Here is a 22,141-nt window from a genome sequence, read left to right on the forward strand (position 1 = left end):
TTTTTTGAAAGTAAGGAGGAAAGAAAATTAATGCTTGTAAGTTGAAAAAAAAAGTTAGGAAAAAAGAAGGGATCTACTTCTAATATAAAGAAAGAACCATACAGACCAAGATATAAGAGGAGATGGAAAAGAGGAAGCCTAAGCAGAACCATGAGCACTGAGGATCCAGTACCAAACAGAAACATTGAAAGGGTGATGATTATGAAGAAAAGAGACTGTTATAGCAGAGAACCTTATGCATGGAAAAGTAGCATGACCTTTCCTTCTCTTCAACTGTGAGGTTGAGAAATATGTAAGTTCAAGAATGGAACTTAGCAGAGGGGAATGTTGCTTGACACTTGGGAAATAGAAAAAGTTTTCCTGATAGTTGAGTAACTTAGGTATGAATAGTTTTTTTTTTCTTTATTTTAAAGAAAACTTGTTTTTGATTAACCTGAATGCTTATATAACAGAGGAGATTCTATTTTGGGAGAACAAAATGAGCCCAAGACTGATATTCTCAGAGTTTCTCAAGGTTTTGAGAGAGACATAAACCAGATATTGATTGATGTCCTTTGGGTTTCTGTAGCTGAGCAAATTTAGAAGGCTCAACTTCCCCTCCAAATTATGCCAGATCACATAAGAGTCCAGTGGTTAATTGACACATAGATTACATGTAGAATACCAAATAGAGTATAATTATATGGGATAGACATAAGAAAAATGTTCCCAAAGAAGAGAATATGCCTTTATGAAGCATCTGCTATATGCCAGGTATTGTGTTAACACACTTTACAAATACTTGATGCTTATAGTAAACCTGTGAGATAGATGTGATTATTATCTTTATTTTACAATTGAAAAAACTAAGGCACAGAGAGATTAAGTGATTTGTCAGGATCTAACAGATATTAAGTATCTGAAATAAAATTTGAACTCAGATCATCCTGCCTCCTGGGCTGGGGCACTGTCCACTTTACCATCTTGCTGCTTAAGACATGATGTTTATTTAGGGGTAAGAGTTTCACAGGCTTCATGGAGGATTTGTATCCTGAAGGACAGTCAGGATTTTAGTCAATGGAGTTGTGGTGAAATTCCAGACTTGCAGAACTATATGAGCAAAAGTGGGAAAATTTAGAATACATTTTGTGGATGACCAAGCAGTCTAGTTTGATTGAAGTGGAAAGTATGTGAATGGGCAATAATGTGGCAAGTTGCAAAGACACCTTGAAGATAGATTTGAGAGGGCTAAGGAGTTTGAACTTTATTCAGCATTAATGAAAATTTCTTATGAGAGTGAATTTAGAAAAGCAGTTGGCAGGAAAAATAGGAAGTTGGTTTTGGAGCAGAGCAAAGTCCTGTTTCTGTTACATATTAGCTATGTGATCCTAGGCAAAATCAATTGTTTTTTCATTGCCCAGACAATTAAAACTAGAAGTTGTAGAACAGATGCTGATCTACATTGGAGCTCGTTGCTGGGAACTTTCTATACTGAAGGAAATATAAATCTAGTTTGAAAAGAAAACAAACAAGGGAGAGTCAATGAAGATTTTTTTAAGGAGTAGAGTGATGTATTAAGAGCTTTTGAGAAAAATTATTATGGTATAATTAGGCCTGTGTTCCTAAAAAAATTCAAAAAGAAGAAAATGATCCATATGTAAGAAAATATTTATAGTGCTTCTTTATTTAATAGCAAATAAATGGAAATGAAGAAGATACCTATCAATTGGGGAAGGACTGAATAAATTATAGCATAGAAATGTAATGAATTGCTATATGCCATAAAGAATGGATAGGACATAAGGATGGAAAGGACAGCTTTATACAAACCTGGAAAGACTTGTATGAACTGATTCAGAGTGAATCCTGTCACTTACCTACTTAAGATGATAAGCTTAGTTTATTTTCAGTTGTATTATGCTGTTAATATAGTTTCTGCCCAGCTGATTGCAAGTGACTTGCATTTATTTGCAATTTATTTTTGTTATTATCATTGTGTTTAGTCAAGTGACTAGACAAATACTATGCATTTAATATATATATTCCAGAATTGAGAGCCTTCCTTTTTTAGGGAAACTTCACAGTTTAACAATCACATGTTTTTCTTAACGTTTTAAAAAGCAAAACTTGAAACAATCTTTGTAGATTGTATCTAGTCAATTAATAAACATTTATTAACCACCTCCTTTGTGTCAGGAACTGTGCTAAATACTGGGGATACAGAGAAAGGTTAAAAGGCAATCCCTGCTCTGAAGGAGTCTCAGAGTCATATAAGCAACCTTCCACAATCTATACCTAGGATAAACAGGAAATAATCAACAGAGGATGGCATTAATATTATTAAGGAAGATTTGGAAAAGATTCTTGCAGAAAGTGGAATTTTAACTGGGACTTGAAGGAAACCAAGGAAGTCAGGAGGCAGAGATAGGGAAAGAGAACATTCTAAACGAGACAGCCAATGAAAATGCCCAGAGTTTAAAGATGAGATTTTTGTTTAAGGAATTACAAAGAAGCTAGTGTTACTAAATAGCTGAGTATTTGGTATGTGTATGCGTGTTAGTTAGGTAAAAGAAAAATGCAAAGGTATGTTAGGGGAACTTGGTGGAGGATGACATAAATTATAAAGTACTTTGAATGTCAGAGAATTTTATACTTGATACTTTAGGAGTTAGGGAACTCCTGGAATTTATTGAGTAAGAGAGAGATGACATGGTCAGACCTGAGCTTTAGTAAGATCACTTTATAATTGATTGGAGGATGAAGATTTAGAAAATAGAGACTAATCATCAGCTTATTGCAATAGTCTAGTTGTGAAGTGAAGGGGGTAGTGATAGTGTCAGAAGATAAGAGGGCATATATGAGAAATACTGCAAAGATAAAATGAAGAAACTTTGGTGACATATTGGGTGAGAGTGGAGTTAGAGTGAAGGGAGATGCAGGATGACACTTAGGTTGTGAACTTCAGTGACTGGATATGGTGCTATCAACAATAGGAAAGATAGGAGGAAGCAAATTTTAAGAAGCAGTGAAAGGATGGGGTAGAGAGAAGTGAGAAAAATAAGTTCCATTTTGAACATGTTGAGTTTCAGATGTCTACAACCCAATGGATGAGTTGGAGACAGAGGTTAGGGCTGAATAAGTATATTTTAGAATCATCAGCATAGAGGTGATAACTGAATCCTTGGGAACTGTTGATATTAATATAAAAAGAGAAGAAAAGTAGGCCCAGGACAGAACCCGCTGGAACAGCTTAGTGAATATGATCTAGCAGAGATCAAGGAGGAGTGATTAGATAGAGAAATAGGAGAGAATCATGCAAACCCAGAGTGAATCAAGGAAAATCAGTGTCAAAGGCTTCAGAAAGGTCAAGAAAAATGAGGTTTGAGAAAAGGCCTTGGATTTGATAATGGAGATATATTTTGGAGAGAGAAGCTTTGGAAGAATGATGAAGTAAGAGAGTTAAGAGAGTGAGAAGAAAAGAAATGGAGAAAACTATCATATTTGACCTTAGGAGTTTTGACACAAAAAGGAAGAGAGATATGGAATGCTTGCTAGCAGGGATCAATTGAGTTTTTTAAGGATGTAGATATTTGAATATTTTGTAGGCAGTAGGGCATTATTCAGTAGACACATAGAAATCTATGATTATTAAAAGTAAGGATAATAGAAGGAACTACTGGAGAAAATAGGATGGAATGGGCTCACTTGTGCCTGTAAAGGAATTTGCCTTAGCATGAAAGAATACTTCATCATCTGAGACTGAGAATGAAGGAAGATATAGTGGCATATCTGAACAACATGAGATGAAGAGAGCGGAAGAGAAACTTTCAGTGCATGTTTTTTTTTTTTTTTTTCAGGAAACTATGGAAGCAAGGTTCTCAGCTGAGAACATGGGATGGAAAAGGAAGTCATAGGAGGCTTGAAGAATGAAAAGGCTTGGAAGGGCTGGTTATGGTAAGTGGGATAGTAAATTAATTAGGGAAGTATAAAAAGGTTGCCTTTCAGGAAGACCTAAGTGATATAATGTAACTTAAATTTATAGTGGACCTAGTCAGCATGATTACATTATTTTCTCCAGCTTTGTTCAGCACTAAGTGTGCAAGAAGAGAGGTGGCACAGTGGATAGAACACCAGGTCTAGGAAGACCCGAGTTCAAATCTGGCCTCTGATATTTATTCGCCGTGTGAACTTGGGCAAGTCACTTAGCCATGTTTGCCTTAATTTCTTAATCTACAATATGAGCTATAGAGAAAGAAATGGCAAACTACCCTAGTATCTTTGCCAGGAAAACTCTAACTGGGGTCATGAGTTGGATACAACTAAAATAACTTTTTTTTTTTTTAAACTTTTTATTGATAGAATCCATGCCAGGGTAATTTTTTACAGCATTATCCCTTGCACTCACTTCTGTTCCGATTTTTCCCCTCCCTCCCTCCACCCCCTCCCCCAGATGGCAAGCAGTCCTTTACATGTTGAATAGGTTACAGTATATCCTAGATACAATATATGTGTGCAGGACTGAACAGTTCTCTTGTTGCACAGGGAGAATTGGATTCAGAAGGTATAAATAACCCGGAAGAAAAACAAAAATGCAAGCAGTTTATATTCATTTCCCAGTGTTCTTTCTTTGGGTGTAGCTGCTTCTGTCCATCCTTGATCAATTGAAACTGAATTAGCTCTCTTTATCAAAGAGATCCACTTCCATCAGAATACATCCTCAAACAGTATCATTGTTGAGGTATATAATGATCTCCTGGTTCTGCTCATTTCACTTAGCATGAGTTCATGTAATTCTCACCAGTCCTCTCTGTATTCATCCTGCTGGTACAACTGAAATAACTCAACAAAAAATGTTCAAGAAACATAATGACGGGACTCACCTAAGGCTAATGTTTGGCAGGGAATGATTAAGGACAAGGGACCAAGGAGCTTGAGAGAAAAGGAAAGTGTTGTGTTGAATTGGTTCACCAAGGGTTAAAATGGAAAAAAGAGGGGAATGTAGCTATTACGGGGGTAATAGTCTGGGAAAGAACTGAAATGTTGAAGAATTGGAAGTCAATGTATAGATGAAGAACAGGGTTTGAATCTTCAAGGAAGAGGGAGAAATGGAATGATAAGAAATTGTGATTAGTCAAGGGAATTTCTTAGTTCATGAACATGGAAGTGGTCTATTTGTGGGTGATGGAAAGCCCAAGAATTGACCATCTTTGTGTGTGACTAAAATATGATAGAGGAGTAGGTCGTGTTAAATCAGCAAATGGAAGAACTATGAGGTTAGTGTTTGAGGAAACAATGACATATTTAAGAACTCTAGAATGATAACAGGAGTTGAGGAGAGAAAAACTGGGTATATCCATGACTGAAAGTCAAACTAGGAGGCTAAAGGAAAAAAGCAGGAAGTACATTCTTGCAGCTTCCTTCTTTGCTCAATACCCATGGAACCCATATCAGCATACAGGAGAGGGAGGCGCTAACAGATTCTTTAAAAATTTTCCCTTTTCATCTCTGATGTTACATAGTCCAGAACTGTCAGAGTTCCACGAAAATAGGATGATAGGGCCTCTGTAATGTTCTAGGATTGGTTTGGGATCAGGTCTTTGCCTAGCGATTTATAGAACATTTTGAATTTTGGGGGAGAAATGGAAGCAATAGCAACTGAAATCAGAGCTAGGAATGGTAATAATCAAAACCATCTCTTCTCCATTCCTAAACCCCATCATTAGTGATATTACAGAAGATGTTGCCAAGATCTGGATACTGGTACATAATGGAAATTGGCAGTGCATAATGGGTAGGGGATTTCTAATGCTTTCTATCCAACCTCTTCTTGCTGTAGCTTCTCAGTAAGTACTGTGCTTAGCCTTATATAAATGTAGATCAAAAATCCAAGTCACTATCTCATTAAGATTGTTTTTATCCAAACTGTAACCTCATGATTCATTTCAGTATTGTTTAGAAGTCTTTCAGGGCACAAAACATCTGTTCCAAATTACATAAGAGTTTTTGATGATAGTTATTTCAAATGTTGGTATATAAAATGTCTTTAACAAATACAACTTATAGAAAAAGACCAGAATGAATGAAACAAATTGTGAAACAAGTATCTTTATTCAGTTTATTTGTATGCAATAGAATCTCAGTCTCAATAAAATGACATTTTGGCTATGAATTCCCTGGTGTCATTGCTGTGCTGCTTAGTAAGGCAAATGAAAATTATGTGGGAAGGATTTTAAAGAACTCCTTATAATGTTTCATTTTATCACATGCATCACCCTTACTTATAAATGTGGAAGTAAGCAGCAAGAGGTTCTGAGGCCTGCTCAAAGGCAAGATGAATCAGTGGTCAGGTTTCCTCAATTTCATCTGAGTCAAATTTTACCTTTGACTCAAATTGAGTCTATATACAACAATGATTCTATATTTAATGAGTATCTGTTTATCAAATGGACTTATATCAAAATATATATATTTAAAAATAGCAACTAGTATATGGCAAAAATAGATTTTAAAAATCATATATTGCTTTAAAATACATTTGATTTTTAAAAAGAGAAACTTGCTGTCAAAAGAATAAAAATTACCTGAGATTGAAATGGTCACCACAGTTTTGTGTGGTTTTCCATGTAAAAAAAAGTGGTGCTTTTATTACATCTTGACACATTTAAATGCTTGTCTCAAAATCCCTGGGGTCAGTTTGCTACCCAGTGACTGTTTTATTGAAAGCTTTAATAGGCAAAGTAAGAAAAAGGATGAATTACTCCTTGACTGTGGTGCTTAGAGAGACATTACATGGATAGAAATGATTTGAAAACTTCCTAATCCACAAAGTTGACTTCCCTAAGAGCCTTTTCTCAGAAGGTCAAGAGACTTCACAGCTACCAACTAAATAGGTCCTCAGTCAACTTAAAACTCAGGGTTCATTCACTTAGGATATGTTCATTCATTTTTAAGATATGTTGTATTTCAGAACACACTTTTTTTTTTCATCTTTGTCCATTCCTATGTATTTCTAAGTCACATTTGTGGAATAGGATAAGATGCACAGTCAGCAAGACCACACATGTTCTTTCCACGCTCAATAAGGAAGTACCTGGAACAATCAGAAGAGAAATGAGAATTAGAGAGGAAGTTTCATATTACTAGGAGATGAAAAAACTAAATTGTTTTAAAAGCAGTCATTTAACTCTCAAAAAAGGGATGTGTCTTAAAAAGCAAAAAATCATGGAAAAAGAGACAACTGAGCATAAAACATCTGTCTGGGACAATAAATGATTCCTGTAGATATTGGTGATCACTAATGAAAAGCAGAGGGGATCATAAAATACTGGGTCCCTGGGATGTAGTGCTAGGTTAAGGATTCCTAATCTTTGTGAAAATTCTTACTTTTCTTAAAAAAAGGATCACAAAATTTTCAGAACAAAATATATTTTAACAGACCTTCCTCCTGCTCTCGACTAAATCATGTAAAAGTTAAGAAAAATGGGAGATGTACTAAAATCAAAGTATATAATGTCATAAGTCTATATATTTTCAGGCTCCAATATTCATATGTATGTAAAATTTATTTTGAGTTTCCTATATGACTAGAAAACTGTTGAGCCCTAAGTTCTAGTGTGGCCTATCTATCAGAGAGCTTTTTTAAAATGAGGAACTCTTTGACTGCAAATCACAGATCTTTGGTTTTAGGAAAGTTCTTTAAATAAATATTCTTCAACCAAAGTCACTTGGGTAGATAAATGACAGTCTCTTTCAGAGTCAGAATACAGTTATATGTACATATAGGTTGAATGCTCTTGCCTACAGGGGATGGAATTTGCAAGAGTTCATAAACACACAGAATCAAATGTACATATGCTACACAAGGGAAGATTATGGCATCTTAAAAGTATGGTGGAGGGGGTGGGCAAGAAGGGGAGGGAATGTCAAAACAGGGAAACTATCTATAGTTGAAGTATATATCATCTATGCTGCCTTTCTTTAGAAGAGTATAGCTAACTTTGGTGAATAGGTATCTGAATAGTTCCTTATAAAAATAAATTTAAATTTAGTTCTGAAATGGAAAGTTATTCAAGAAAAATCTTTCAGAAAGTTAGCAACACGGTGAATAAAGCACTTGTCCTGGAGTCAGCAGAGTTCAAATGTGATCTCAGACACTTGACACTTAGCTGTGTGATCATGGGTAATCTGGCAAAAAATAAACCAAAAAAACTCCCCCAAATACCAGAAAGTTACAAATGAAATTCAATCCTTGACTAAGAAACAAAATCATATACTTCCCTATGTATATTTGGAAAATTATAAATTTATAGCATTTTAATTAAAAGAAGAAAAAGCTTTCTATTATGCCCCTAATAAATAATTAGCTAAATTAGCAATGCCACAGAAGGCAGTTCTCAATGAAAAAAGGATTAGGATTCAGAAAATGTTTTTGAGTTTCATTTCCATAGCCATAAAACAGCCATAGTTTTATTCACTTTGCTTATCTCCCAAATGTTATTATAAAATGACAGATGGGAAACCTCTGTGAAAAATTAAAGGTATTATATGCACATCACCAATAATAAACTCATTTTTTTTGTTTGAGATCTGTAACTGAGAACCTTTATGATATACACTTTTTTCCTTTTTCTCTTCCTGCTTTTAGTATTTTTATTTTATTTTCTATAATAATGCACTTTTAAAAAATGACTCTTTCCTTGTTGATTCAAAGATAATTCATCTTTATTTATCAATAACAGGCTTGTTTTTCACATTGGTGGGATAGATTTGCAACTCCTATATTTCCACCCTTATGGCAAGTATTTGAGACATCTGATTCAAAGTTATTTATGGTGTTTGGCAGTATAACAGGCAAAAACTACATGGTTTATTTGGGGATTGAATCTGTGATGATGGTCCTTCTTGTCTTAAGTACTAAAGGAGCTAACTGTATATAGGTACCAGGAACTGGGAGGAGCCTGAAAAATTTTAATTAATTATAATTTAGTTAAATGATCTGGGAGTTCCTTACCCATTGTTCCCCCAGGATGTGCCCCAAGAATTTTTTACAATCCAGTAAGGTATTCCATTTTCTTTTCCATATCCAACTGCAAGCACTGCATGATTGACTTTATCTGGACTTTTAGCACACTTGGGGCTGAAAAATAAATCAAAGATAAAAAGTATATAAAAGCTAGAGCTACTCATTTTTACTATTACTATCATATTAAAAGTCTTCAAGAATCTTTGGGAGTTTGCTATTCAAAAGGAACCTTGGGTTGAAGTGAATTCAATGCAATAAACTTTCATTTAGTGCTTTCCATATTCATACACTGTTAAGTATACACATACACTTAATATATGAATATACACTTTAAGAATTGGGGACATAAAAAAAAAATAATGCTTATCCTCAAGGAACTTATATTCTGCCATTAAGAATCCTGCTTATGAAGGATTCACGTTTACTTAATTATCCAGCTTATGAAGTCATATTTATTCTTAAAGATGGCTGCAAGTATAGTGGAATTTCTAAAATTTAGAACTTGCTCACTGGTTTCCTTTCCTATCCTTAGGTTCCTTTTATGAGAGTACAGAGTTTGCCAAGTGAACTGGTAATGTGGTCACAGAATTCTCATTGCTATTTTGTATTTTTGGAGTTTTAAGTTTTATTTCTGCCTCAGGTCCTGCAAAAAAAAAAAAAAAAGGTAGTATTTTTGGCCTACTCCTAGGGATTCATAACAAAATATGACTTGAAAATGATTACTAAAAACTACTATTAGGTAATTTTTTTCCTTGTTCTTTTATGTGATGAAAAACTCACTTGGAATATATGCCTTTATGGTAGCTCAGAAAGTCATCAGTTACTTCAAAAGCAAAACTGACAGGATTATGATTGGCCACGGCTTCAGTCATGGCTTCTTCATCATACTGAAAGGAAAAAATACTCTGAATTATACATTTTATTTTGGGCTTTCTCATTCCTTTTCCCCTTTGTTGCTTAAAAATAATAGACCATTATTAGATGTACATCCCTGGTAAAAACACAACTCAAAATGAAAACTCCCAAAGGAAAAGATTAGCCTCTCCCTCATCTTAAAACAAGAGAACAGAAACACACTTGACACTAGAGGGCATGTGTCTTTTTGCTTTGGTTCCAATTACTAGTAGTTGAGTTATATAAGCTAAAAATGTAGCTGCTTTAGTTAATTATATACTTTTTTCCCCCAATGATGGGAAAATATTATTCAATAGAAGTGTGATTCTTATACAAAATCTGTCTTTAGATTACTGGATGTCATTCTAAAGAGAGTGACCATAAAAGATGGATCCATCCCTTGAGAAATGATATTTTGGATTTTCTCTAATATTAATTGATCATTGTAACTTGTAGCCATGTTGAAGCTAACCAGAAAAGATGTGTGATGGAGTTAGAATAAAGATGCTGCTTACTATTTCTTTTATTTGAAGAAAGAGTCAGAGCTCTGTCTTCCTGTTTCTTTAAAGCTCTTATGAGGGTCATAGGCTCAGACAACATTTCTGATATTAGATGTTACCTACTCCATAGGTTCTTGACCTTTTTTGTAGTATTGATCTCTTTGACAATGTGATCAATTCTATGCACTGTTTCTCAGAATATTGTTTTTAAATGCATAAAAGAAAATACATAGGCTTACAAAAGAAATAAACTCAGTAATTAAAGGAAATTTTAAAAATACTGATATTTTTTAAAAAACTCACAGACACTCTAACACATTATGGACTCCATACTATTCCAATCCCTTCATTTACAGATAAGGAAACTGAGGAGCAGAGAGATTAAATGAATTCTTTAAGGTCACATAAGTAGCAAACAGGAGTTGAAAAACGATATTATTCAATTGTCTATTTACACCTGACAGATGATATCTCAAATTTGCCCAGGAGATCACTGATTTTCCCTAAGCAGATGACTTTTTATACCACTATAATATAGTATTCAGAATTTAATTTGTATCATCAAAGTTTCTAGGTAAAGTGGACATTATAAATAGACAATCAGAATTAATTTTATTTCCAAAATGGATTTTTCTATTTATCCATACTAGCTGGTTAATTGATATTTATGCCAGAGAGAGGTTGAACCAATAAGGAAATATGGAGTTATACCATTTTACAAACATTACAAACAGTTGATATGTCATTATAAGAAATACCACTGTCACAAAACGTTTTCATAACAAAAGTATTTAAGAACTATTACATCCTCAGTAGAGCAAATTAATAATAATAATAATAGCTAGCACTTATATAGCACTTTAATATTTATAATATAGTATGATAAATCTAAGTATTAGTATGATATATAATATAAATCTCATTTGGTTCTTATGACAACCCTGGAAAGCAGAAGTTACTACTATCTCCATTTTATAGATGAGGAAACTGAGGCAGAATTTAAATGACTTGTTTAGTCTCAGACATTGAGTATCTGAGGTCATATTTGAATTCAGGTCTTCCTGCCTCTTCGGGTTAGTATTGTAGCACTTTATCATCTACTCGCCTCTATTGTGAATTCCTATACAATAAAATAAATTGGCATAACTGTTGTGTTGAAAGGAGATTTGATCACAGAAACCTCTTTGAACATCACTCCCATGGTTCTGTTACCCTTTTGTACTCACAGCTGTTATGTTGGCCACATCTTTGACAAAAGCAATAGCTTTGTTTGGTTGGAATTTGCAAGTGCCATCCTGTTTAAAACAACAAAAAGATTGAAAATCAATTATATATAGTACAACTTTTTTTTTAACCATATTGTTTTAGATTAGATAGCAAGAATACCTTTCCTTCATAAGGATATGTGTCTTCTCCCATAATTCCTTTATTATACATTATATATTCAAAAGCTTGGCTTGGGAGACCCCTGTAAAACAATTCAATGACAAGCTTATTATAACTACAAAACAAATTTTGGATAATTGGTAGTTTGGATAAATTGGTAATCACACATGTAGGAATTCATATAACAATTGATTTTCCCTTAAGTGAAAGTTACAGTATATTTAAATTAATTTTTCACATTTGCAATAATATATCCAATAACAGCATCTGTGGATTGTGAAGTCCTTTGCCTCCTAACTTTTAAGTTGAATGCTTTGCTGCTGCATATTAATATAAATATAAGGATATTTGCCTTTATTTTCTTGAAAACTCAGTAAACTTAATGGAGCCAACTTGAACTAAAAAAATGAATTTGAAAAACTATCTTTATATGTAACTAGAAAAATAAAGCACTACATAAATGTTAGCTATATAGAGGAGACAAATGAAGCATGGCTGGAACTTTCCTGAAATTAGGTTTTTACTGAATTACTAAATTCAAGTTGATGAGACTTGAACTTTGGTTAGCCAAGTTTAGAGAATTCTGTAGGCAACCAAGGGATACTGCTGATGTTTAAACTGAGGAGGGACATGGCAAAAGCAGTGTGATTTTTAGAATTAAATCTCCAGTGACACTGAAGATGAGAGGTGAAGAAACAAAGCAGAGTGAACAGACTAGTTACACAGCTCCTGTTATTCAGTAATTCAACAAGTCAACAAACTAAATTGAGCTCCTATTATGCAAAAAATCTTCAATGATCTAGGCAGGAGCCTCTAATGGCTGAGGGAATAGAAAGAAAGCAAGAGGCAAGCTGGAGAGACTTTAAAAAATATTTTATTTTTTCCCCAATTACATGTAAAAACAATTTGTAACTTAAAAAAAAAAATTGAGTTCCAAATTCTCTGCCTTTCTTCCTCTCCTCCCTTCTCCCTGACGTGGTAAACAATCTAGTAAAGGTTGTATACGTGCAATCATGTAAAACTTTTCTGTATTAGTCATTTTGTGCAAGAAAACTCAAATAAGCAAAGAAAGGAAGGAAAGAAGAAAAAAAAGAAAGGAAGAAAATTGTCATTAGTCCTTTGGAATTGTCTTGGATCATTGTATTGCTGAGAATTATTGAGTTATTCACAGTTCTTCATTGTGTAATATTGTTTTTATTATGTGCAATGTTTTCCCAGTTCTGCTCACTTCACTTTGTATCAGTTCATGTATTTCCAGGTTTTCCTGAAGTCATCCCTTTACAATCATATGCCACAAGTTGTTTAACCATTCCTCAATTGACCCCATAATTTCCAAATCTTGGCCATCACAATAAAACTGCTATAAATAAATAAATGTGTATATATATATATTTGGTACAAATAAGTCCCCTTTTAAAGAAAATCTCTCTGGGATATAGAACTCACAGTGGTATTTGTGAATCAGATGGTAAAAAGTTTTATAACCTTTAGGGCATAGTTTCAAATTGTTTTACATCATGGTTGAATCAGCTTACAACACTATTAACAGTGTATTAGTGTCTCAGTTTTCCTTTATCTGCTCCAAAATTTATTGTTTCCTTTTTTTTTTCATATTAGCCAATCTGATAGATGTGAGTTAGTATCTCAGAATTATTTTAAATTACATTTTTCTAATCAATAGTGATTTTGAACATTTTTTCATATGATTATAGATAGCTTTGATTTCTTTGTCTTAAAACTGCTTGTTCATGTCTTCTAGCTATCACTTGGGGGAATGACTCTTATTTCTATAAATTTGACCCAATTCTCTATATATCTGATAAATGACACTTTTACCACAGATACTTGTTGCAAAATTCCCTTTTCCCCTGTCAGCCCCAGTTTTCTGCTTTCTTATAATTTTGGTTGCATTGGTTTTGTTTGTGCAAAAACTTTAAAAAAAAAAAAAGATCTACTTTATTTTTGGTCCTAAATTTTTCTCTTATCTATAAATCCAAATTCCTTGCTTTTTTGCTTGTAGTATTACCCTTTATGTTTGAATCATGTATCCATTTTGACTTTATATGGTCAAAATGTATATGATATGAGATTCTGATCTACACCTATACTGTTTCAAGGCTGGACTGCCCCAGACTTGGGCCTTGTTGCAGACCCCTTGCTGTGAAGTTGGCAGCTGCTGCTGCAGCTCCTGGATCTCTCCCTTCCTACCTTTCCTGTGAGGCAGACCATTCCTGTAGTGCTAATAAACTACTTTCCTGCTCTTAGACTAATTTTGAGGTAGTTCAAAAATTGCTTGGAGGGGAATTTGGGGCAGGCTTCAGAGGGTTCCTTCCTTGTAATGTCTGGGCTAGCTCTCTAGTGGGCCTCCGGATCAGCCTGTGGCCTTGGGCTTAGTGGGTGAGTGAAGTGAAAGAGGCAGGAGAGCAGCCACGTGGCTGGTCAAAAATGGAGTCTGGAGTCTGAAGTCTTCTCTGTGGCTGAGATTGCCGCAGCTGAGAGAGCAGTTTGTCTCTGAGACTCCCTTAAATACCCCAGCCAGGACTACGTTACTATAGCACACTGGGCATGCGCAGCTGTAGAATATCACATCACCACATTACCCTAAGTATATGCCAATTAGGTTGACCACATCATTACATTACATGGAATATGTGCTTAGAGAACCACCATCTCACACCGAGTAGGTACTTAACTACAAGCACCCTGCTGTCTTAGATTCAAGTATATCCTTTCAGAGTTCTGGCCAGCTTCTGCTTCCTCACTCTACTATCTTGGCACTAGAAATCCCCTTTAAAATTTTTTAATCAATGGCTTATCTATTTTATTGTCATCTTCACCCCTTCAAAACCAATTCAGTGGTTGGTTTTCTTGCTTTCAAAAGGTAATTTCTCTTTCCATTTTCAGGATTTCCAATATTCTGTTTAATTGGATATTTAAAATTTGTTCTCTTTCTAGTTTTTAGTTCCAACCCTTTTCATTGATTTGCTCTTTATTTTGCTGATAAAAGTATTTAGAAATGTAACTTCTCCCCTAAGTACTGGTGTGGCTGTATCCCATAAATTTTGGTATGTTATGTCATTGCTATCATTCTTTTTTTAATGTAATTATTGTATAATGTAATGTAATGTAATTTGCTCTTTGACTCACTTTTTCTTTAAAATTAAATTATTTAGTTACCAATTAATTTTTAATCTCTTTCCATTGTCCTGAAAAAATGCATTTAATACTTTTGCTTTTCTGTATTTGGTGTTGAGGTTTTTATGCCTGAATATATGGTCAATTTTTGTGTAGGTATTCTGGACTGCTGAGATATATTCTTTTCTATTCCCATTCAATTTTTTATTATTTTAACTATGTCTGTCAATGATTTCAAGTCTTCTGACCTTAAAATAGTGCTACAGACATTACTGTCTGCTATTCAGTGATAACCAAATTCTTGAGACCACTCTTTGGTTCTACATCTAGGCCATAAAATTGGCATATCAATGACATGAACAACTAGATAAATGTGTCTCCTTGCTTCTGTTTCTTTGCTAAATTCTCTTGGAATTTAGACTGCTTCAATTGGCATTACAATTACACTATACTTTGCCCCTTGACTTGGAAATGGATTCAAGTCTAAAAATTCTTTTGAGACACTTCATGATACCAGTTTGTGATCCCAACCTTTTAGGGTCCCTACGCTATCTCAACATTATGACAACTATGTATTTCCCTCCAAACTATTTTTCTCTTGTTTATCTTTTTCTCACTCTCACCTTTTACCCTATTCCTCTTTATAAGTATTTTACTTCTGATCATCACCTTCCCCAAACCAACCTTCCTTTAATCAGGTCTCTCCCCATCCCCTGCCCTTTTCTATTCCCGTCCTTTTTACTTCCCTATAAAGATTTCTATGAGTACGTATGTTATTCCCTCTTTGCGCCAATTTCAAGTATTGCCTGCCATTCCCCTCCCCCAGCTTTCTCTAAACTGTATTAGCTCTTTCATACTTCTTTTATGTGAGATAATTTATCCCATTTTATCTCCCTCTTCGTTCTTCTTCCAGTGCAATCTTCTTTCTTCTTTCTCACTTCATAATTTTGTTTTTTGGATACCATCTCATGATAGTCATTTCATACCTGTACCTTCTGTCTATGTATTTTCCTTTTAATTTCTTTAAAAGTTACAAATATTATTCTGCCATGTAGGAATATAGAGAGAGACATTTTGAAAGAAGGATTTTGAGGACCTGGTAACTGATTGGATATATATAGAAGGGAAGAGAATAATTAGTTTTTAAAAAAAGATTATGAGTTTTATGACGTTGCTTGAATGATGTTGCTACTGATAAAAATAAGCACATTACAGAGCTAGATATGGTGTGTTTTTTTTTTTTTTTTGGGGGGGGGGAGGAGGGACTGTTTGAGTATTATAGAAAGCAGTAGGATAATCAAAGTGGAAATTTCCTGAAGGCATCTGTAAATAACTCAAGAGAGGTCAGGGCTAGAAATACATTGTGAAAACCTCTGCAAATTATTATTTTTGTATGTTTATTTAAAAAATATCTAAGGATAATGATAGAGTACCACCTTTAGAGTCAGAAAGACATAGGTTAAGGTCTTGCCTTTTATATTTAATTGCTTGTAGGCAAATTGCTCAACCTCCTAGGTACCATTTAAGATTATAAATATCAGATGAGATGTCAACCTGCAATCCATGGGGTAAGTTTCTATACTTCATCCCCCCCCTAAAATGTACCTAAGGTTTCCTGAAGAGCTCCAGTCTTGGAATTCCCACACTGGCAGTACCTTGTTTCCCTAGGCCATTCCCTCTGCATGGATGGCTATTCTTAGACACACTGTTTAAGAAGGGGACCTGAATCAGCCAGGTCCCATTCCTCTTTAGCCCATCAAACTTCCTTTACCCTCTATTTTCTTCTTCCACTTTCTTTTAGGCCTAATCTTGTCCTGTTAGAATAAAAGATCCTTTAGGGCAGACAGAGTCTGCCTTTCTTTATACTTAAGTTGTATTTTCAAAGTTCAACACATTGCTTGGTACATTTATTGTTGTTCAATTGTGTCTGACTCATCCATTGACCATAGATCTTTCTATCCTCCACTATCTGTCAAAGTCTGTTGAAGTTCATGTTCATTGTTTCCGTGACATTACCTATCTACCTTTGCTGTCTCCCTTTCCTTCTGCCTTCCATCTTTACCATCATCAGGTCTTGTTTTGTTTTTTCCAGTGATTTTGGCACATAGTAAGCACTTAAAAATTCTAATTGATGGACTGGTCAGTGAAATTACAAATCAGTATCCAAAACAAAGAAATTAAAAAAAAAAAAAACCTATAAAAACTCAAATAAAACCCAAACCTCTTTGTATGCTCTGTAAAATGATTTCACGTATCTTAATCTTATCAAATAATCATAACAACCTGTGAAGTTGGTTACATATAAGTATTATTGTCATTTTATTGAGGAGGCAACTAATATTCTGCAGTGCTAAGTGTTTTGGCCAAGTCACACATATGGCCTTGACAGCGGTGAGAAACAAGGCTTAGTTTCCACTACTATGCTTTTACTTTTTTTCAATTAATAAAAGTTTATTTTCTTTCTTTCCTTTCTAGAAAAGGAACATAAGACTCTTATAACAAATGGTCATTATCAAGCAAAATAAATCTCTGTATAGGCCATGCACAAAAATATATTTTATATTCTTTCTTACCTGCTTCTGGGCATAGGATAGGAAGAAAGATTTCACTATTGTAATTTAATGTTAGTTTGTATGAATGCTTTTAGGTTTATAAAAAATATATTACAAGACTTTAACTTGGTGCTGATAAAATCAATGCTAGTATTTACCTTTATAACAACAATGGAAACCAACATATACTTAGAAGACAATTTATTATAGATTTCTTAGGCTGGGTCATTCTCTAGCTGCTGCTACAGACTGGTTTCCAGCAAAACATTCATAACTCAGAGTTATGGAGGATAAGTACGGATAAGTACAACTAAATTCAAAATGAAAAATGCTGAATTCAAAAACAGTTGAGATTGATGTGTAGTCCAGGTTTTTGTGTATGTTCAGTTTGTCTAAAATAAAATCCATTTCATTCTATACCACATGAGTAGTGTAGCAGAAGACTTAAGGGAATCAAGGGGATTAGGGCAAGTAGTTAATTGTGGGAATTGAGTGAGTCACACTAACTCCATATTGAGACTTGAATTAGCCCAGTTTCTATTCTAATAAATTATGGGTCTAGTTCAATTTCTGTCTTGTGAGAAAACTTTTTTCAATTGTGGAAATTGGGAGAAAATCTTATTGTGCTGTTTGAACATAGCCCTGAATGACTGGGAAGGGACTACCTCTATTCACAGTTTAGATACTCTTAACTGAAAATCTAGCTTATGATGATCAGAAACCTAGTCAGATCCAAAGATTGATGCAAAGAGTTTTCTTACAATTATATATCTCAAGCAACCCATATATTTTATATTAAAACTGATGCAGTACTAATCAATAAGTTGTTTTTTTCATGTTCCTTTGATTGTTTACAGACAGTTGGAGGGAAGTAGGACACTTCTTTTTTCTAATTTTAAGGAATTGCACGTGTTTGCTCTCCCTTCCCAACTTGTAAAGTCTCTAATCTTTCTTCCAGCTAGAAATCTGATTATCTAATTTTTGTATTGTTTCCTTTTAATTAGTTGGTCTTATTCGATGAGTTATTTTTAAATGTATAAAAGTCTTTTTCCTCTTGCATTTGGGGAATTTTCAGGCCATGCTTAATAAATAGATATATGCAGAAGCTTGAACCTTTGTTTCCTCAGTCATTTCATCTCTTACCCGCTACACTAAAGTAATTTAAGAAGTCTTATCTATCTGAATCAGCAGTGACTTACCCATTGCATCCATGATTGTTAAAATCTTGAGCACAATCCACTAGTTGTTGTTCTGCCTAATAAAATAAAAATGAAAACCAGTGAATTTGATTCAGACCCAAAATAATTTAGAATCAAATATATACTATACGTACATATATTAGGCATGCTGATCAGATATATGATAATAATAAAAATAATTGTAGCTAGCATTTATCTAGTATTTTAAGGTTTAGAAAGTACCTTATATGTCATCTCATTTAATCCTTACCACAACTTTGGGAAGTAGATGCTATTTTAATCCACATTTTTAAGATGAGTGTGAGGGTGAACTGCTCAGCATCCCAAATATAGTTAAATGTCTACTACAAGATTTGATCTCAGATCTTTTTAACTCCTTATCCAGAGCTCTATTCCAGTACCCACAGGTTCATATTGTTGGCAGGCAAAATGAGTAGGCCCAAACCAGATTAATATCTAATTGGAAAATATTTAACTAAATAAATAAAAATACAAGAGAGATAATGTTAATTTGTGATTTCCTAAGTCAATATGCAGGCAGGGATCCAGTTCTATTTAAGTTGGACATAATCACCATTATGTCACTTAACTGTCTACTACACAGCTAGATGAATAGCACATAAACTGATAGAAATGTCTCAAATATTTACATTGACTTAAACATAAAATTAAGTAGGTTTCATTTATAAATGGAATATCTTACACATAGGTTTAGATAAGGGCAAAATAAGTTGGTAAATCCCTAGTTTCTCTACAAAAATGATGAAGTACAAGAATCTTATTACATGAAGGGCCTTTGAATTTGGAATCTTTAAAAAGACAAATCATACCACATTAATTTAATTAATTTTTATATAGCCCTCTTTCAAAAGATGAAATCTATTTACTTTTCTACTTTTGATCATTGTGGTGTTAAATACAGGGTGTTTTTTTCTTTCTTCCTTCCTCTCCCGCCTTTGTTTTCAGATTCTTTCCAAAATATAATCAAAAGTTTAGTGGCCTCACTCCTTCAGCATATAACTTATTATCACCTTCCAAGTTGGGTTGAGTTTACTTCAGTCTCAATCAATATGTCATTGTGTTATTCTTTTTGTTTGTTTTTTAAACAAATTAAACCATCAAGAAGCAAAATTATTAAAATGTTCAAACAATAATAAAATGACATACACAGAAGCTTAAGCTTAAAACTCTCTGCTTCCTTTAAAGTTCACCATAAATACCAACTGCTACAATAGTTACCAATGCCTCTTCTTTCCTACCACAAAACTATTTACTTGTATAGATATAGAATTTACATGTTGTAGTAAGTTAGTTGATGTTAAGTAAGTATGTTAGGTTCCTAGAGAAGCAGGGCTATTTTGTTATTTTTGATCTTGTATTGCCCAAGGCAAGTAGGTGCTGAATTGATTGCTGTGGGTATCCATACTGATTATTGAATTGTTGAAACATTAAGGTGATGGTGGTGTCAAGATCCATAAAATCTATCATTTCTTTGGTATAGGAAACTCCTAAAGTATAGAGAATTTACAAATTTTGCAAATTCCTTTGGCCAATAAATGAATTTACTAAACTCTTACTGTTTGCTAAGCATAGTGGATACAAAGATAAAAACAAAGAAAGTCTCTGACCTTAAGGAGCTTATGTTTTAAAGGGGAGAACAATATTCAAAAAGTGGTGGCCAGGCAGAAGCACTTTGGCCCAGAAAGTTAAAGGAATGAAGACTGGGACCAAAATGAGAATAGATTGAGAAAGCTTATTTAAGAACACCAAGAACAAAGCAAGCAAAGTTAATTAAGATCATGAATCAATGCTCTAGAACTGGAGGGGTGAGATAGGTTGAAGGAAATATTCATTGATTAGGCGGGGCTAGGTGGTTGGTGAAGAAGGGAGAACTATGGAATAAATATAATGGGGACTTCTTGGAGAAACAGTCATTAATCTGGAGAGTGGGGTACCAGGGCAGATGGATAACTATTCTGCAGCTTCTAGTTTTAGAGAGTTGTCTGGAATACCAAGCCGTTAAATGTCTTGCCCAGGGTCAAACAGACAACAGCAACAACATAATAATTAGGTAGCATTTATAGAATGTTTTAATATTTGCAAAGTGTTTACCAATATCTCATTTTATCCTCACAACAACCCTGGGAAATAGGTATTATCATTATCTTCATTTTATAAATGAAAAGATTGAGACAGACAGAGGAGAAGCTAAGTGACTTAGGGTTACAATTAGTGTCTAAGGCCATATTTAAATTCAGATCTTTTAAAATTAAGGTCATTTTCCTAACTGAGTTTCAATGGATAAATGATGGACAGAAACACCTACACCCAAAGAAGGAACACTGGGAAACGAATGTGAACTATTTGCATTTTTGATTTTCTTCCCGAGTTATTTTTACCTTCTGAATCCAATTCTCCCTGTGCAACAGGAGAACTGTTTGGTTCTGCAAATATGTATTATATCTAGGATATACTGCAACATATTTAACATGTATAGGACTGCTTGCCATCTTGGGGGAGGGGGTGGAGGGAGGGAGGGGAAAAAACGAAACATAAGCGAGTGCAAGGGATAATGTAAAAAATTACCCTGGCATGGATTCTTGTCAATACAAAGTTATTATTAAATAAAATAAAATTAAAAAAAAAATTAAGGTCATTTCCAATCAGATGAAAAATGCTCTAAATCACTGTTGATTAGAGAAATGCAAATTAAGATAACTCTGAGGTACCACTTCACACCTCTCAGATTCGCTAAGATGACAGGAACAAATAATAATAAATGTTGGAGGGAATGTGGGCAAACTGGAATACTGAGGCATTGTTGGTGGAGTTGTATAATGATCCAGTCATTGTGGACAGCGATTTGAAACTATGCCCAAAGAGTATATACTATGTTGTTTGTTTGCTTGTTTTTTTTTTTTCTTTCTCATATTTTTTCCCCTTTGATCTGATTTTTCTTGTGCAACATGACAAATATGGAAATATGTTGAGAAGAATTATACATATTTAACCTTTAAGACTAATGCAGTCTAAGAAAGAGGGGGAAGAGAAAGGTGGGAGAAAAATTTGGACACAAGGTTTTGCAAAGGTGAATGTTGAAAACTATTTTTGCATGTGTTTGGAAAAATAAAAAAACCATTTAAAAAATAAATTTAGATCTTCTTGACTCCAAGTCTAGAATTTCATAATAAATGAATGAATGAATGAACAAATGAATAATAGAAATACCTAATATTTATAGAGAATTTACTTTGTGCCAGACACTATGTTAAAACTTTATAACTGTATCACTTTAAAAACAACTCTAGGAGGTTAAATGCTATTGTTATCCCCATTTTACAGATGAGGAAACTGAGGCAAACTTTCAGCAGTTAAATAATTTGCCCTAGGTCACCAGTGTCTGAGGCTGGATGTGAATTCAGGGCTTCTTGACTCCAAGCTCAGAATTCTATTCATCGCACCATCTTGTCACCT

The 22,141-nt window shown here is 34.0% G+C and overlaps 1 protein-coding gene across 2 annotated transcripts in view; it reads right to left on the bottom strand.

Moving 5' to 3' along the window:
* Positions 1-6,068: 6,068 nt before the first annotated feature.
* The window catches only part of CTSH (cathepsin H), a 44,635-nt gene continuing 28,562 nt past the window's right edge, over positions 6,069-22,141 (bottom strand). The window contains exons 7-12 of one of the 2 annotated variants that reach the window (XM_051981140.1): positions 18,668-18,723; positions 11,782-11,863; positions 11,622-11,690; positions 9,782-9,888; positions 8,990-9,115; positions 6,069-7,069 (exon numbers count right to left, since the gene is read on the bottom strand). In XM_051981140.1, the coding sequence (XP_051837100.1) occupies positions 6,994-7,069; positions 8,990-9,115; positions 9,782-9,888; positions 11,622-11,690; positions 11,782-11,863; positions 18,668-18,723 (516 nt within the window). In that variant the 3' untranslated portion in view covers positions 6,069-6,993. The other variant, XM_051981141.1, reaches the window with a different exon arrangement.

This window comes from Antechinus flavipes, chromosome 2 (genome assembly GCF_016432865.1).
Source record: "Antechinus flavipes isolate AdamAnt ecotype Samford, QLD, Australia chromosome 2, AdamAnt_v2, whole genome shotgun sequence".
NCBI classification, from domain to species: Eukaryota; Metazoa; Chordata; class Mammalia; order Dasyuromorphia; family Dasyuridae; genus Antechinus; species Antechinus flavipes.